At 45.3% G+C, this 18,308-nt stretch overlaps 1 protein-coding gene across 4 annotated transcripts in view; it reads left to right on the top strand.

Annotated features, from left to right (window-relative positions):
* Positions 1 to 18,308, top strand: part of MAP3K12 (mitogen-activated protein kinase kinase kinase 12) — a 304,527-nt gene that overhangs the window by 178,301 nt on the left and 107,918 nt on the right. For all 4 annotated transcript variants that reach the window (XM_033938532.1, XM_033938529.1, XM_033938531.1 and 1 more), the window contains one exon: positions 6,079 to 6,596. In XM_033938532.1, the coding sequence (XP_033794423.1) occupies positions 6,158 to 6,596 (439 nt within the window). In that variant the 5' untranslated portion in view covers positions 6,079 to 6,157. The remainder of the gene's footprint in view (positions 1 to 6,078; positions 6,597 to 18,308) is intronic.

Raw genomic sequence — 18,308 nt, 5'->3', positions numbered from 1 at the left:
GGAATTAACAAACGGATGGACAAAGGAGACCCCATAGACCTCATATATCTAGATTTCCAAAAAGCCTTTGACAAGGTGCCCCATGAGCGCCTATTCCGGAAACTGAAGAGCCATGGGGTGGAAGGAGACGTACATAGATGGATCAGAAACTGGTTGGCGGGTAGGAAACAGAGGGTAGGAGTGAAGGGCCACTACTCGGACTGGAGGAGGGTCACGAATGGGGTCACATATTTAATATTTCTCATTCTTCCTCAACTTTCAAGGTCTAGCCCCTGTCTTGTCATGTGCCCTACACCTTTCTGAGTCTGGTCTCAAAACCAACTTTGTAAGGTTTCACCTTAGTATAATTAATTCTTATCATTATCATATGGAAGGTAAGCTCATCTCGTACAGACTCTAGTTCAATTCATGAGCAGTTTGCAGTGAACCTCATCATTCTCACTCAGCTGATGAAAGCTCCTTTTGAGACACCTGAAGTTTTTGACCTGAAAGTGTCAGCATTGCAATCCCAGCAGCACAGGCAACTTAGGGTCTAGGCTCCCGTGCTGGAGTGCCAAGAGAGAGAAAGAACTTCACTCACACAAACAAGGATCAATGCAATAACCATGAAAGCTTTCGGGAAACAGAATCAAGTCAGTTTAAGCGCAACTGAATTCTCAGATCTGTCTGAAAGAATCCCAGCCAGCCTCATGATTTTTATTAGGATTTAGATCAAGGTTTTACAAGCAGTTGTCAATCAACATGTCATTTGACACAATATGTCATTGATCATATTGCCATTATTCATGCCATTTTCATGTTAACACAAACCCATTACCTTGCAGGAAAAACCCAAACATAGGCATCAAAACCAGAAGTGATGACGTTGTTCCTCCCTCTCCCATGAACGATTCACAAAGTTATCACTAATATATGATCCAGTTTACCCATTACCCATTCTGTGTCTAAAAGTCATTAAGGGGCACCATGTCCTTTCAAGTCTCAGTTCCCTGTTCTCTTCCCACATTGCTTAATAACCCTTTTTCACATTAGCCTCTCCACCCTCATGATTTACTGCAGATGTCAAAGATGTGTATTTCATAAACAAGCAGTTTTCAGGCTAATTCTTGTTTCTTATGAGGTCACAGGGCAATCAGACTGTAAGCAATTTAATCAACATAACATTCCATTCCCAAAAATTTGATTCCATAGCAAAACTCTGCTCTTATGGCTCATTTCACAGTGTACGCTTTATTAACCTTCATATATATTTTCCGAGGGGCCTCTGATCCTCACATAGTTCTTATCAGAAGGTTTTACTTCTTGTGGCAGTCACTTCAGGTCCTAGAAGCTGATCCACCTTATATGAAGTTCCATCATAACAAAGTTTTTTTTCGCACACATCCTAAGTTCCTTCCAAATGTGGTGTCATATTTCCACCTTAACAGTCAGTTGTTCTGCCAACAGTTTTCCCAAAGCTTCATACCCATCCTGATGAAAGTACACTGCATACCTTAGACTGCAGGTGAACCTTAGGCTTCAATCAGGAGTGGTCTAAAACCCATAGTCAGTTCACCCAGCTTTTTATTTCTTTTGACTGAAATAGCATGGAGGCAGCCATTGATAAATGCACCTTATATAATTGGCTAGCAGATTGCATCTCCTTTTCATATGTCCAGGCTGGGCTAACTGTAGAAGGTCACAGAGCGATGGCTATATCGGTAGCCCAGATGAAATCAGCCTCCATTGAGGAGATTTGCAAAACTGCAGCATGATCTTCTGTCCACACTTTCACATCTCACTGTTACCTAGAGTGAGATTCTGTACACAACAGTCAGACAATTCTGCAAAGTTTATTTGGGATCTAGACCCAACTCCACCCTCCTAGGTCCATCTTTCTTCTGTTTCAAGCTGCACTCTCATAACAAGTCTGTATATAAATTTAGGTTGATTTGTTCTTGATTAGTTTTGCTGTTGCAAGTCACTATTTACCTTTGGTTGTTTTTGGGGAGCCTGGTAGCTAGGAATTCCCATATGTGAGATACAGTGTCCTGCTTGTCCTTGGAGAAAGCAAAGTTGCTCACCTGTAACAGGTGTTTTCTGAGGACTGCAGGACATGTATTCTCACATCTTCTTCTAGGAGTTGCATTCTATCTACTTTTACTGTACTGCTGGACTCATGCGTTCACATTGTTGGGAAGACATGCGTGCAACCGTGGTATGATGCCACTAAAGGCTTCAAGATGTTTCCTTGAACATTGGCCTGTGCTGGGGCTCTATCATCACCTATATGTGAGAACACAAATAGAGAAGTGTGGTGTGAAATTGTGTATTTATTGTTTAAATACACATTCACACAGAGCCTCAGTTACAGACAGACAACCCACACATGTACACATCTATTATTAGACTTCTACTAGGCAGTAAGACCCAGGGGAATCTCTGCTTGAAGCAATACTCTTGAAAGCTGTGATTGCCCAGAGTCAGTACAAAAACCATTGAAACAACTCTTTATCAGGTTTTTCAACACATGTCAAAAGCATTCCTGAGCAGGCTAAATATGTTTGTCTGGAGCATGGTAACATCCCTGAAAATTCATTAAGCAGGTTCAAACTTGGGAGGAAGGGGTGCAGGTCTACCATAGTCTTTTACCATGCGCTATTGAAAATAACCCAAACTTGATGGGGTGCAAGCTATTTTCTATAAAGTAAGGTTGAAAATGCAAGAAAATTCATGGTTTTCACTCATGCCTTCTTTTCGTGTTGCACATTCATATGAGGAGGGAGCAGGATCCCTTGCAGGAGACTGGAAGCTATAGGTATGCAGATCTGACCTTTGTTTCCCTGCTTGTGAGCAAGTGGAGCCATGTGTTCTATCAGTGGCTCAGGTTACAATCACTTTACAGTGAATTAGGCTCTTGCCTGCTGGTGGTAATTTTATGGCAGGCCACATGACGAAGCAGAGCTGTGGGCAGAACATTGCTCAAGTGTGCTGAGCTGTCGGGAATATGAAGCCAAGAAAATAAGCACGCCACCAATCAAGCAAGGAAACAGTTCCTGCCAGCTTCCTTCCTACAGTATATGGTAGGGGAGTGAGTGAGTGAGTTTAATATGAGTTAGGAACCATTTCTAAGAACCAGCCAAGCTCTCCCCCAACATAAGAAGAATGGATGCATCTCACTTTGGACTAGCTGCTACATTAAGGGGTCCTTTTACTAAGCTGCCTACTAATGCAGCTAAAAAATGCAGTACCATCGGACATGCTCAAGCATCTTGTGGTAACTTCAAAATGTGTGTTGTTCACTAACCAGGTGCTAAAATTTTTTTATATTTTCTTAGAGAGTGTGGCATTTTTGCACTAACCAGTTAGTGCAGCTGCATTGCCACTTGCTAACGTGAGCCCTTATCACCTACAAGGTGGGTGGTAAGTGCTCATGCAGTATTTTTTTTTAAAAATTAACCATGCACTAGTACATGGCCATTAATTTAAAACCTAGGCCATTTTTTTACTGGACCTTTGTAAAAGGACCACTATATTCTTTAATTTGTGACACCTCCCTTAACTCATCTCCTTGTCTCTTGGTTTTATTTTGTTAAAAGGCTTTCATTTGTTGGGCTGGTGACGCGTCAAAACTGCGGAGGACAACGGCACGCCGACAATCCCGCGCTGACATTTGAGCGCAGGACATATGTGCGCCACCACTTCTGCCGCTTTAAGGCCTTCCCTTTTGCGCTCTAAGGTGGGAGGAAACCCCCCCACACACACTACACTTAGAAGTCCTTGTGCTCACGTTGGAGGGGTGTGGGGGCGAACCCCCCCTACACTAAAAACTCCTGAAGAATGAAAACAGGAAGGAGAACATGAGTTTTCAGTGTAATGGGGGGGTGGAGTTCCCCCAACCCCCCCCAAAAGGAGCGTGAGGCGTACTAAGTGTAGTCGGGGGGGTGGGGGGTTTCCCCCCACATACCCTCCTCACAACGTTAAACAGAAGCCCTGAAAGTTGCAGAAGCAGAGGCGCGCATATGTCCTGCACTCAAATGTCAGCATGGATTGTCAGCGCGCCATTGTCATTCGCGCTTTTGACACCCTACCATTGGGCCAGCTACATAGTGACACTGTCCCCTTACTGCTGGTATTTCAGAACCTCATCACCCTTTCCCCCAAAATTTTCCTTTCATAGCATGTTTATGTAAACTTCGAGGCTTATTTACTAAAATTTTCTCCCATTTTGTCTATCAAGGAAATGCTTAGTAAGTAGGATCCCAAAAGCTTTAGTATGGCCCACGGCACAATTAGAACATGAAGAAAACAAAAAGTCCACATTTTAACAATGAAAGGATTGCAATCAGGATTCAGGACCCTGGATAGTTCCTACCGTGTTTCCCAGAAAATAAAACACTGTCTTATATTAATTTGGGGACCAAAAAAAGGCACTAGGTCTTATTTTCGGGATGTCTTATTTTTGCATGTACAATGATCATTTCTCCTTTCCTCTTCTCCACCCCAATTCTTTCTATTTCCTTTCTCTTACCCACATGTACATTTTTCCTCCCCTCCATCCCCTTGTGCAGTATTTTTCTATCCCTCCCTCCCTCTCATCCCTTGTGCAGCAGAACCTTTGCAGCTTCTATTCCGCCCTCCCATCCCCCTGTGTAGCATCTTTCTATCCCCCCTGCCATGGGCGCACCCCCCCCTCGCCCCCATAGACCCATCTCTCCCTCCCATCCGAATCGCAAGTCCAAAATAAATACCTTATAACAAACCGGCAGTGTCGGTAGCAATCTAGACAGGCTGCTTCGCGGTTTTCGATCATTACACAGATATTTTTTTCAGAGGAGAATCAAACAGTGAGTAACTCACAACTTATTGCCCATTACCTCTTGGTTCCGGTCAATTCCTTGCGTGAATTACTTACATTTTCTGAAGCTAGGAAAAGCGTTGATTTCAAAGCTAGCTAAAATAATTCTCAGATTCAAAGATTTCTAATTCTGTGGTCCCTTTAAACTAGAACAGAAGTCTGAAACTATATTACTTTTGCTTGTTGGTAATAATTCTCCAGTTCAAAGGAAGCCTATGAATTAAAAGTCCATATCTAGGGGGAGAATGCCATTCATTTCTGAAAAATAAAAAAGCACACACAGAAGTAGGGCTGCACCAAGAATATTTCCGTACATGAGTGTAGAATATAAAGCACTCTTTTAATTAGCAAAGCACTAACAGATAAACAGGCCCGACACCAGGCCATGTTTCGGTGGATAACCACCTGCTTCAGGGGTCACCTGTACTCTGTCGGTTGTATTATTATGTCAAAAGATGTCAAAGAGCAGAGTCTGCATCTGATAGTACCCACAGTGTGCTAAAGAGAAAGGCAAGAAAAACAAACTTTCAGTCTCACAGCCAGTGTTGCAAAGCTCAGGAAAACCACGTCCTCTCATTTCTGGGAACATGACTTGTGGCAGGACGCCTTATTGCTCAGACCCTGCTGAACAGAGAACAAAAGACCTGAGCTCAAGTCAGTGAGGTGGTCTGCACATTGCTGCTGGTGAAGTATGCAGTGACCCTCCACCCCCACCCCACCACCAACCTTTTCCCTGTAACTGTCAGAACTGAGCAATAGGATATCTTGCTGCTAATGTCCTTTACTGAAACCACACAAAAACAGAATTTCAGGAATTGATGAGCGATTTTTCTCTGCCATAGTGTTTGTCCTGCTGCTGTTCTTGCTGTCCTTGTCCTCTGGATAAATGGAGCACTCAACTTTCCATTGCATTCAGTCTAGCACTTTTGATTAGCATTGTTGGTGTGCTTTGCCTGCTTTATTGTGTGTGTGTGGGGGGGGGGGAGGCGGTAAAGTCATGTGGACGTCATATTGGTACTGGGAACAGGGAGACCAGTTTAGAGACCAGTTAAGTGATATTTATGGGAGGTACCACCCCCATATCTATCCCAAACTATGCCTTTGATTTAACTTAAAATAATGACCTATTTGCTTTTTGTTACTCAATGCTGTGTACACTGATGGCATTCTGAATTTGATTTGTGTGATTTTCTTAATTACAGTGAATACTCATAAGTTTTTTGTATGATTTTTGGCCTTAGGGTAAAGTTTGCAACTTTGAGACACTGTCCATAAAGAGCAGAACAGAATAGCTGCTGGTGCTGATGGTCCGAGCCCAGCATGGCCTGCCTTCATGAGACCCGCACCCCTTCCCCTTCCTTCTCCAGCTTCAACACCATCTTGACGGAAAGCTCTATCCGGAGACTGGATCCTGAGACCCCAGACTGCACCCCAGAGAAGGACCTCACACCCACGCAGTGTGTGCTGCGGGACATGGTGAATGCGGATGGGGGAACACACAGTCCCGGTGAAGACCCTCGGGCCCAGTTTGCTAACAGTGTGCTTCAGCTGCATGAGCAGGAGACCGGAGGAGGCAGCGGGGCAGGGGCTGGGGCACCCCCTGCCCTTGAGGACAGGCTTGGCAGGTACCGAGCTGATGAGGTGCGGATCCAGTGCCAGGCAGGCAGTGGGTTCTTGGAAGGGCTCTTTGGTTGCCTCAGGCCTGTGTGGACCATGATTGGAAAAGCATATTCCACTGAACATAAACAGCAGACCGAAGGTAAGATCCATATGACTGTAGCCATCCTTCTGTCTGTGTCAGTGACTCTGGATCAATTTGCTTTTTTGTGCCTCTATGTATGCAGAACTGTCATCTCTCTATCTTTATACAGTCTGTCTCTTTCTGTCCAGTGCCTTTGCAGGATCTGTGTGTCTGCAATTATTAAACCAGATTCAAATACTGAGCTAACAGTCCACAAGTCAGTTTCACATGTTTGAAATAGCACATTATATGTCCAGGGATTTAGGGGGCATTTTGGAGTAAGGATTGTGATTGCAATTTGCAATGGCAATTTCACCACAAATACTTTGAAGATAATTTTTATTGAGAAACCAGCTGAGTAATTTGTTTTGTGAAAATTAGCTAGTGTAAAGTATGGTAAAATTTTCTGCAGTGGTTCAGCGGCCTGATCTAGAACTTATGCCTGTTTTGACTTCATCTAAGTCAAAACGTATAAGTTCCGTCTGGTAACCTGTCAAAGATTTTTGGTTATGGCTGCCAGACACCTAAGTCTAGATCTGCAGTGGTTCAGCGGCCCAATCCGGAACTTATGCCTGTTTTGACTTTGTCTAAGTCAAAACATATAAGTTCCACCTGGCAGCCTGTCAAAGATTTTTGGTTATGGCTGCCAGACGCCTAAATCTAGGTCGGCCCACATCCTGGCCACCTCCCACCCTATCCACTCCTCCAAAAATGCTGTCATGCCAGCGTTGGCTCTTCCTCTGACGTCACTTCTGAGGTGCGGGTTCAGGAAGTGATGTCAGAGGAAGAGCTGACACTGACGCAACAGCAGGTTGGGGGTTGCTGCTCGTGCCAGGAACGTTACTGAGATATGGGGGAAGGGAAGCAGCGTGCATATGTGGCAGTGGAGAGCGGGATAGGCAGTGGGGGGTAATGTCAGTGGGGGGCTGGAGAAGAGGATGGATGCCTGCGCCCTCACCAAGACGGTGCCTGATGTGGACCCCCCCCATTACTATGCAGTGGTAGCAGCTATTAAGATGGATTCAGGGCACAAAATCTGTTAGTTGGATACAGCGAGGAGCCACAGGTGAGCGGATATTTGCTGCTGCTGTTGCTTACTTTACTATGAGAAGAGTTGCAGAGGGTTGCCTTGTTCTCTGTTGTTTTGCTTACATGATGGGGGGTGAGGATGTCGTGTCAGATTTGTGGGGTGTTGGACATATGAAACAGGGTAGTATCCCTGATTACTCCATGGAAGAAAAATACACATATATCTTACTGTACTTTCTCCAAAGAAATGGTGGAATGGGAACTGCTTTGGTTACGTTTTTTATGGCAAGTGATGCAAGAGGGACAGTTTTAAGGATTTTGGATCTACAGCATGAGAAGTCTCATTGAATATGCAATTGGAAGTTTTATTTCAGCAAATTTATGCTGCCTTGTATCGATTGTATGGGCGAAGCTGACAAGATGACAGTCCATGTCTATGAAATGTTTGTACTGGAGTGGCAAGGAAATGGATTTCTCCATTAAACTTTATTTTGGTCGACACCACTGCATCAACCATGCCTTTACAGCAGGTTGTTGAACAGTGGAATGAGAACCTCCAAGAGTTGACAGATGATTCCAACTGGGTGATAAGTTGACCAGTGGACCATTTGATCTCCAAGTCTTGCTGGCAGATAATGTAATGGTTAAATTACTCGAATAGAAAGAATGTGCATACGCAACACTCTAGATGTGACTTTTAGTGATTTTGGACATAATTCATGAACATCACTTCTTCAGTCCATACTTTAAATATAAATTTTTTTCAAGAAAACCTTTTCAGCAATTAATTTCTAACGTTCTTAAGCATTTATCTTAGGTGCTGACACGAATCCAGGTTTCACCCTGACCAGGCTGTTTCAAGGCAAATCCCCCTCTGTAAAAATTCTGAAGTTTATCTTACAAAAGTGGTTAAATTGCTACCACATAAGTGGCAGAGATAGCTGCTGTTGTTCTTTTAGGGAGAAAGTCTAGCTCTGTGACGTAGAGAATAATGTTTATTATGTTGGACCAGTGTATCGCAAACTGTGTGCCTCCTGAGATTTCTGGTGTGCCGCAGTATACTGGGGAAGAGGAGAGGTGCCAGCGCCAGATGACAAGTCTGCAGGACGTACCTCTCGCGAAGTAATCTCCCGACGCCGGCACCTCTTCTTTCTTCCGGCTCTTATCTCCAACGCAGGTCTTTCTCTCGGCGCAAGGCCCGTTTGAAGGGCCTTTGCGCGTGTGCTGATGGCGGCACACTGACATCACGCCAATGCCAGCACATTTCCGGGTGTCTCGAGCTGGGGACACTAGGTTTAGAGTGCCCCGGCTCGAAAAAGTTTGCGGGACACTGTGTTCGACTTTGCTTAAATAATGAGTCTTAAAGCCCTAATGCAGTTTGTTGACTTAAGGTTCTCCCCGCCCAGGCTTGAATATGTTTTTTTACCAAAGTATGTATTTTTTGTGTATGATGTGTTGCCTGTCATGTTTTAAAAACAGTTAAAAATATATTTAACTTAAAAACTTTGTTCACATTTTGAGGCTTGAAATTATTGATAGGGCACATAAAATGTTTTGAAATAACTATAAATAATGGACTGATGATTACAACAGCCATGGAGCTCTTATGAACTCTTGAGCTTGTGTAATATGATGGTCCATTAAAAATTTGTTATTCTGATGCTTTTGTATTGTATTTCACCTGAGGGGACTTAGATGTTGAGATAAGAGACATAATAATATAGTCCCCCTCACTCAGTACTGGCTGATTGCTTTGTTACTTAGAAATGTGGACCCAGCTTGCATATTCTAGGTATGAGGGGGTGTTGAAAATATCTCAGCCCAACCAACCAACTTCCTAAATTCTGAGCATTATTTTGCCACTGTAGCTGAAAAGAGTGTTATCTTATTTCATTAAGTGCCCATTTGCAGAAACAAAATTCTGTGTTTCTTTAGCATCCCTCCAGACCAGCACAGAATGGATGGGTTTACGCTCCTCTGCCAGCAGGTAGAGACTGAGACATTGACTTTTGGCTGAAGTACAAGTGGGCTATGCCATCCCATCAACAATCAGTCTGTTCTCAGTCTCCAGCAGGTGAAGTAGTAAGCTTGTGAACTCTTTCCTTTGGTTAATTAGGTCCTGTTGGATCTGATTAGTGACCTTTCTCTTGTCTCTTTTTGCTGAGCTTGGGGGAACCCTCTCAGGGGTCCTGCTGACCTCAGGGGGTTGGGTCCCTCCTCCCATTTTCCCCCACCTCCCCCAGTTTTATTTCTCTAGAGGAGCCTCAACTTTATGCCTGGCCACCCTTTAGCCACAGACTATAGTTTAAAGAGCCAGTGGGGTCTGCTCTATCAGTCTTGCAGCTGTGGGTTGTGAGTTTAAAAATAATAAAAAGTAGAATACTTCAGATAAAAGAAAATAAAAGGGCCTGAGGCAGCCATTTTTATATAGCGTTTTTGTGCAAAGGTTTCCCGCACGCATGATATGAGCACTTTTATAAAGCAGAAGTGTGTTTCATGTGCATGCCGAGCAGTGGATCTGGCCGGCATGTGCGCAAAATGTTTTGGTCGCTTCAAGGGGGAACCAGCGTCTGCTTCGAGTACCAGAGTGCAGGATTCCCCTTCACTTGTGCACTTCTCATCAGCAGGGAGCAAGGGAGAAGCCCAGGCTTCCCCTGCGGCCCACACTGGGGTTTCCTCAATGGCAATTAGGGGGATACCATTTTGACCACTATGGGCGCTGCTTGCGGTTCTGATTTAGTGATTTAGTCTAGTCAGGTATTGTTGCCGCCTCTGCATTTGGGAGATAGTTTTTCAGCAGGCCTTCCTTTGGATTTGGCGGGAAGTGCCGCCCTTTTGCCTATGGCCTCAGGCAAACTTCCTTCTGTTTTAGAAAGATAGGAACAGGTCCTATCTGTTTCTTCTTCTCCTACAGTGAGTTATGTGGTGCTACTGGAAGGATGTGCTGCGAATTGAGTCGGTTCAGCGAATGGCCACCAGGATGGTCTTGGAGCTCAAGGATCTCACGTATAAAGAAAGGCTAAATAAATTGCAGCTGTACTCACTGGAGGAACGAAGAGAGAGGGGAGACATGATTGAGACGTTTAAGTATATCACAGGCCGTATAGAGGTGGAAGATGATATCTTCTGTCTTATAGGGCCTTCAACCACCAGAGGTCACTCGCTGAAAGTCAGGGGAGGAAAATTTCATGGTGATTCCAGGAAGTACTTCTTCACCGAAAGGGTGGTCGATCATTGGAACGAACTACCTCAGCAGGTGATTGAGGCTAACAGCGTGTCAGATTTTAAGAGAAAATGGGATATTCACGTGGGATCTCTAAGAGAGTAAAGTCAGGGGGGTGGATCATTGGTATGGGCAGACTTGATGGGCTATGGCCCTTTTCTGCCGTCATTTTCTATGTTTCTACCGGGGGTTTTCTGCCCTGATTTTATTTTAGCCTTGTGCAAGGCTTATTTACAGATGGCTGGGGGTCCTGCTTTTTCTCCGGGGGGACTCCAGGTCTTTTGGAGGGTCTTTGCCTTCCACGGCCACCCCCGTTCAGTTTTCTGAAGTGTCTGTCTCTATCCAGTCTCCCCAGCCATCATCCAAGTGGCTGCATGTGGCTTGGGATGAGCACCTTTTTCTGGCTGATCCAGTGTCACCAGATGAGGACTTGGAGCTTGGGGAGGAATCCTTTAGAGGGGGCTTATGATTTGGATGATGGATTTTTGGAGAAGCTGGTTGATGAGGATGCATTGGTGGTACACATTTTTCACTGAGAAGAGCTGCAGAAGCTCATTCTTCAGGTGTCTTTCAATTTTGTGTTTTGAGGAGGACTCCCCTTGAGTTGTGGACTCTCTGCTTCAAGGGATCCGGTCAGCATCCTGCTCTTTCCCTATGCATCAGGATATTCTGGATGTGGTTACACGCACAGTGGAAGACGATGGATACGCCTTTTTGTTTGGCACGGTCCATAGCTAGACTTTATTCCATTCCTGAAGGGAATACTTTTAACTCCTGTGGTTGATGTGATGCTCTCTGCTATTGCACATCAACACACTGTGCCAGTTGAGGGCGGTTTGGCCCTGAGAGACCCTCAGGACTATAAGATGGAGGCTGTCCTTAAGCAGAGTTTTAATGTCGCTGCCTTGGCTGTCCAGGCGGCGATTTTTGGCAGTCTGGTGACCCAAGCTTGTTTCCGGTGGTCGGAGTGGGTCCTGGACCAGGAGTTGGCTGACTGGTCTTTAGTGGATCAGGAGATGGCTAAAATTGAGCTCGGCTCATCTTATCTCTCAGATGCCATGTATCTTTTGAGGGCATCAGCCAAGTCCATGGCCTTGAGTAGCAGCTCACCATATCCTGTGGCTTCAGGATTGGTCGGCGGATGCAGCCTCTTAGTCCAAACTCAGTAAATATCCATTTTGAGGTTCCTTCCTCTTTGGAGAGGAGTTGGATAAGCTGTTTCAGGCTTTTGAGTGACTCTTAAGGTGCCTAGGCTTCCAGAGGACCTCGCCAAACGCCACAGGGTGGCTCCGCCCATGGACATTTGCAAGAATTTCAGTGCATGCAGTCCTTTTGGGGAGTCCACTGGAGGTGTGGGATGGGACTCTGCCAGTGGCTCCTCCTCCACCCATCTGGCCCAATAACTCGCTGCAGATCCCTCCCCCACTTCCGATAGGAGCCCACTTGTGGGCCAAGATCACAACGGATCAGTGGGCTGTAGAGGTGATTCAGGACAGCTATGCTCTAGAGTTTTCCCATCTCTTGTCAGATCGTTTCCTTTCTTCTTGTCAGGCAACTGGAAAGAAGCGGGCTCTTCGTCAGAAGCTGTAAAGGTTGCTAGACTGCAAAGCAGTAGTCCCAGTGCCTCCTCAGGAGTTTTATACCAGCAGGTACTCCATTTACTTTGTGGTACCCAAGAAGGAGGGGTCTTTTCAGCCTATTTTGGATCTGAAATGTGTCAACAGGGCACTTCAGGTTCTGTATTTTCATATGGAAACCCTAAAATCAGTAATTCTGGCAGTTGAACCTGAGAAATTACATTACATTTCATTGGATCTGACAGAGGACTACTTGCATGTTCCCATTCAAGTCTCACATCAGCAATTCCTTCACTTTGTGATTTTGGGAAAGCACTATCAGTTTTGTGTACTTCCTTTTGCTCTGGCCATGGCTCCGTGGACCTTCACCAAGGTTATTGTGATGGTGATGGTGGTGGTGGTGGTGGCGGCAGCCTTTCTCAAGGAGGGCATTCTGGTTTATCCCTATCTAGACTACTGGTTGATTCGAGCAAAGTTGTTTCAGGAGAGCTCCTGGGTCATAACTCAAGTAGTGGAGTTTCTGCAATCGCTGGGCTGGATGGTTAACCTGTCCAAAAGCCAGTTGACTCTGTCTCAGCACTTGGAGTATCTTGGGGTTCTTTTCAATACCAGCTTGGGAAGAATCTTCCTTCCCAAGGCCTGGTTGCTGAAATTGCAGTTGCAGATTTTCTCCCTGACAGATTGTCTCTGCAGGTCTTGGGGTCGATGGCAGCCTCCCTGGAAGTAGTCAGTTGGGCTCAGGCTCACATGCGCCTTCGTTAGTGGTCGCCACAGATTCACAATCTGGACTCTCCTATCCTGCTTTGGGGGTTGGTTCATCACTGGTGGTTGCAGTCTTCCCATCTGGTTCAGGGAGTGAGTCTGGATCCACCCCAGTGGACAGTACTTCTAATAGACGCCAGTCTCTTCGGGTGGGGAGCCCAATATCTCGGTCGCTCAGTGCAGGGCAGCTGGTTCCCGGTGGAAGCTTCCTGGTTGATAAATATTCTGGAGACCAGAGCCATTTGATGGCATTGCTAGCTTTCCAGCCATTGCTGGAGGGCAAGTCAGTCCAGGTTCTCTTGGACAATGCCACAGCAGTGGCTTATGTCAGTCGTCGATCTGGGTCCCTTTTGTCTTATGGCTTGGCTCTTGAACAGGAGCACCTAAGTAAGAAAGGTTATTCAGATAAGGTGATCTCCACCCTCTCTTGGGTTCTTAGAGACTTTCCACCTCATGGGTGCATATGCACATTTGGCATCTTTTTGCATATGGGGCATGCTTCTCCTTCGCACATCTCTGCCTCGCATCTTGGAGTTTTTGCAGGATGGCCTGGAGTGGGACCTTGCATAGTCCTCCCTCCGGGTACAGATTGCAACTTTGTCTTCTTTTCGCGGTCTTGTGCAGGGATGGCGTTTGGATTCTGCTCCTGATGTGGTTCTCTTCTTAAGAACGGCAAAATTGCTCTGGCCACCATTTTGTCCTTCTCAATCTTTCCATGATTTCTTTCCATGATTGTTCATCCTCCTTTTGAGTTTCTTACCTCTTGCATGTTGAAGGACCTTACTCTTAAGGCAGTGTTCCTGCTGGCCATTACTTCTGTGAGGTGCGTTTCTGAACTTCAGGCTTTTGTGTGCAGGCCACCCTTCTTCAGGGAGCGGGTTGTGCTGTGGTCGGTTCTCTCCTTTCTTCCAAAGTTGGTTTTGTCTTTTCATGTTAACCAGTCCGTGGTCCTCTTGGTCTTGGATAGCCTGAAAAGCTCTTCTTAGCAGAGACAGTTGTGCAAATTGGATGTCCTTTGGGTCCTTTGTGTGTATGTTCAGTGGACCCAGGAGTTCTGGCAGTTGGATCATCTTTTTATTCTGTTGGCGGGTCCTCATAAGGGGGACAGCACCTCTAAAGCTACGATTGCGCTTTGGCGAATCTTCAACAGAAACCTGTTCCAGATTTTCTCAAAGCTCATTCCACTCAGGATCAGGCAGCCTCTTGGCGGTTTAATCTTTGCTCCATTCCTTTGTTCGTCACTACCAGGTGGACGTTCAGGCACATTGGAACACGGTGTTTGGGGAGTGTGTGCTTGTGGCAGCCCTTCGAGGGTCCCAGCCATGATGGGTACTGCTTTGGTACATCCCATCCGTTCTGTGCCAGTCTGGAGTGATAGTAAAGAAGGAGAAATTAGGTTCTTACCTGCGAAAGCAACACCAAATAACACACCAGGGAGGGGTGTGTGCCAGTCTGGAGTGACTAAAAGAGGCTGGGTAGTGGTTAGAATTTGGACAAGAGTGGGAAGAGTATGTATGAGGTTGGTTATAAGGAAAAGGAAATTGCATGATCTCCCTGGTGAAAGTGCATGATTGTGAAGAAGGGTCCATGGGGCAGGGGGCTGAGGAGTTGAATATTTTGGGAGAGGGCAAGAGCTGAAGGAGTTCAGAGACTATTGAAAATCAAGGGCCAATGAAGAAGACTGTAACCTACATGTGAGATAACGACTGTAGAAGACTCAGGGAGTTTGGTTGGTTAAGAAGTATAGGCTGGAGGTTTGGGAACTACAGAGAAGGTAAGGAAATTTGAAGTGAAGTGTCGAACTGTAGAAAGACATGTATAGTATGTGACTGTGAGATGACAGAAGCTGGGCCTGTGCCTGGTCAGAGAAGTGGGATAGAAGACTCCCCCTCCTGTAGGATGTAGGAACTTGTAGGATGGGGTCAGGACTATAGCCTGTGTGCCTGATATTTAGTGCTATTTAACCGGTCAGGAATGGCTCCTGACCAATTAAATAGCATTTGGCTGGCTAACTGCAAACAACTTTGCAGTGACTGCATCATCTCTTTCCCAATTACATTCATGAAGAACTATCTCTGCCCCATTTTAAAACAAAGCTGAAAACATTCCTGTTCCAAGATACCTTTGATACCTAACTGCCCTTGTAATGGCCAAACACTTGCTGACTGCTGTAGGCACCCCCCTCCCCCCCATTTGTTCTCTTTTCTTAAAATATTGTATTTCTTCACCTTTTTCCACGCGTTTCCGTTCGTTTTTGTCTGAGTTTTTCATCCTTCTGAACTCCCTTGTCGTTTTTTAACTGTCAGGTTCTAACCTTATTTTATCTGTTGAAAACTGTATTTTTATTGTACACCGCTCAGAAGCCTGATTGAGCGGTATAAAAATTTTTAAAGAAACTTGAAACTGAGAAATCTCTACTATCTCTACTGAATATTAGCGCTTACTGGCTAAAACTTGGCCAGCTAAATCATGCAATAGCTGCCAATTTTAAGTGCTGTTCAGCCATGTTTAGCAGCCAAATCGGGCCACACATATAGCTGATCTGTATTTGGCTGCTGTAACGTAGCCAGCAGTGCTCAAAATCGACTTAGCCGGCTACGTTTGAGCTGGCCAAAAACAGACTGAATATTTATTGCCGGTCACTGGAAATGGCCTGACATCGAATATTAGTGGTCAGTGTGGACCTCGGGAGTTTGTCGGCCTCCCTCAATATTGGCCCCTATGTGTTTAGTAGGGGGGGAGGTACAGTGATGAGAGAGGTGGAGATTTTGACACTTTGGACTGAAATCTCTAACCTTTGCCATTGTCAATCGTGTATCAATAAAGAAACAATGCCAGTTATGGAATCACACTGCCCACAAAGTAGGCACCAGAAATGTAGGCCAGGGTTTTCCATTTCTGGCGCTTATCTTTGATGTGAATTGCACCTCCATAGGTGCTTTAGATTGTCTAACGTCACTTCTGGCAATAGCCACGTTCACAGTGGCATTAGGTGGCCTAAAGCGTCCACAGAGGCGCTATTCCAGCGCTGATTTTTTTAGGCGCTAGTAGGTGCTTTGAAACTCAGTTAAAAACATCATTTAAATGGCAATTTTTATTGAGCTTGGGTGCCTACTGGTGCCATTTAGAGAATCCGGGCCTTTGAGCTGGGGAGTGGGATTTTTCTAAACTGCTGCTTGTCATTTCTGGCATAAAGATTAGAAACTCATAGGGCTAGATTTACTAACCTGACTCTCCGTGGCCGATCCGTGCAGGCCCGACCAATTCATTAAACAAAAAAATTAAAATGAGGGCGATGAGAGGAACGCCTCCCCCCCCCCCTCCGACCGCACGGATCGCTAGTGTGCGATCCTGATTCATGCGCAGACCATCTGCTTTCCCTGTAGATGGTCTGTGCATGCATTTGGTGTCCGTTTTTGCTGGGTTGTTTGTGTTTTTTTTACTGCCCCGGCTAGATTCACTAGTGACTTTAGGAGAGGGTAGGCAGCTATTATCTATATGAATTCAATTGTACTTAAACTTGGCTCTCCCAAAAAATAAAAGGGTTATGACTCCAGGAAGGTGAATTTCTACAGTAGAAGACCATCTGCTCTCTGCCTCTTCCAGCTGAGCCCTGCTCTTGCCGCCCCAACTCTCCTACTCTCTGCCACCCTTCCCCGCAGTGCAGCCCCGCTTTAAAACCACAGGCTCGCACTGCGGGTTAGGGCGGCAGAGAGCAGGAGAGTCGGGGCAAAAAGGCAGGAGAATTGGGGCTGAGCAGGGCGGCAAAAAGGCAGGAGAATCGGACTGGGCAGGGCGGCCAGAGCAGGAGAATCGGGGCAGAGAGCAGGGTTTTAGCACAAGCGACTGGTCCTCACCAGTCGCTAGTTTTTTAACTGGCCAGCCAGTCGGTATGCCAGAAGAAAGTTTTGTGAATTGCGTCCTTGCTGCTTTGCATACCAATTCACCTCATTTGCATACACGGATCGGGATTGGATCGGTACACAGGTTAGTGAATTGGGTCTGAGGGAAATCGGGTCGCAAAGGGCTCGCAAACCGATCGGTACATGATCGGTTTGCTTAGTGATCTAGCCCATGGTAGCAAAGCAACCTCAGCTTTTAACATACCTCCTCAGCACCACTAGCATTAATGACAGTGCGCACTGGTTATCTATGTGTGCAGCAGGATATATTTGGGATTGTAGTAGATTTTTTTGCAATAACATAAGATTCAGAAAAATATGCTGTAATGTCCATCTTATGGAAATTCTCATCCTTGTATGTAATAAGAGCCATGCATATGAGAGACCAGCTAGTCACTATACCTTGCTGTATGCTTGTGTGTGTATGTGTAGGCTGTGGGGGAGGAGTGGGGGCAGGTGACTATATGAGACGTAGTCATCTGAAGACAAACCATGAGACGTAATCATCTGAAGACAAACCGGTTCACTAGTCACACAGCTGAGTCACATACAGCATGCTTGTTGCTGAATGAATGATCCTTCAGGCGGTTTCTAGAAGGCCAGCAGACATGTAGGGGGCAGTTCCTCAATGGGACACCCACAGTTAAGCACCCAGGAGCCTATTCTACAAAGGGGCAGAGGCCCCTAAGTTCCTTTATCAAATCTAATCTAATACATAATCGCATTATACCAATAAGGTTCAAGCTGATTTACATTCAAAGAGGCCGTAAAATCTACGGGAAAATGCAAAAGCAATCAATAATTAAAATATCATCGTAGCACGAATATTACCACGAGTCATATAAAAAAGTTTTCAAATTTTTACAAAACCTTAAGTAATTGATATCAGTTCTAATGTAAACAGGTAGATTGTTCCAAATTGTAATGGCAGCATAAGCAAAAGAGGAGAGTCCAGCTGTCGTTTATACCGTATTCCTATGATCTGTGGAAAATATAGTAATAAAGTACCACATAATCTGGTGGAAGAATAATGCCCATAAGAGAAAAAAGCAAATCAGATTATCAGAAGAGTCAGTCTGTAATATGCAATGAACTATGCATACTGATTTAAACTTAATTCGCCTCTCAACTGATAACCAATGAAGATTCTTATGCGCTAATGCTATCATATCTGGGTATATAAGTGCCTAAAGTTACGTTCAAGCACTGTCACTAGCCATAGTACTGATGTAAATGC

This window comes from Geotrypetes seraphini, chromosome 3 (genome assembly GCF_902459505.1).
Source record: "Geotrypetes seraphini chromosome 3, aGeoSer1.1, whole genome shotgun sequence".
NCBI classification, from domain to species: domain Eukaryota; kingdom Metazoa; phylum Chordata; class Amphibia; order Gymnophiona; family Dermophiidae; genus Geotrypetes; species Geotrypetes seraphini.
Note: the sequence above shows the minus strand (reverse complement) of the source record. Positions and strands in the feature narration are given on the sequence as shown.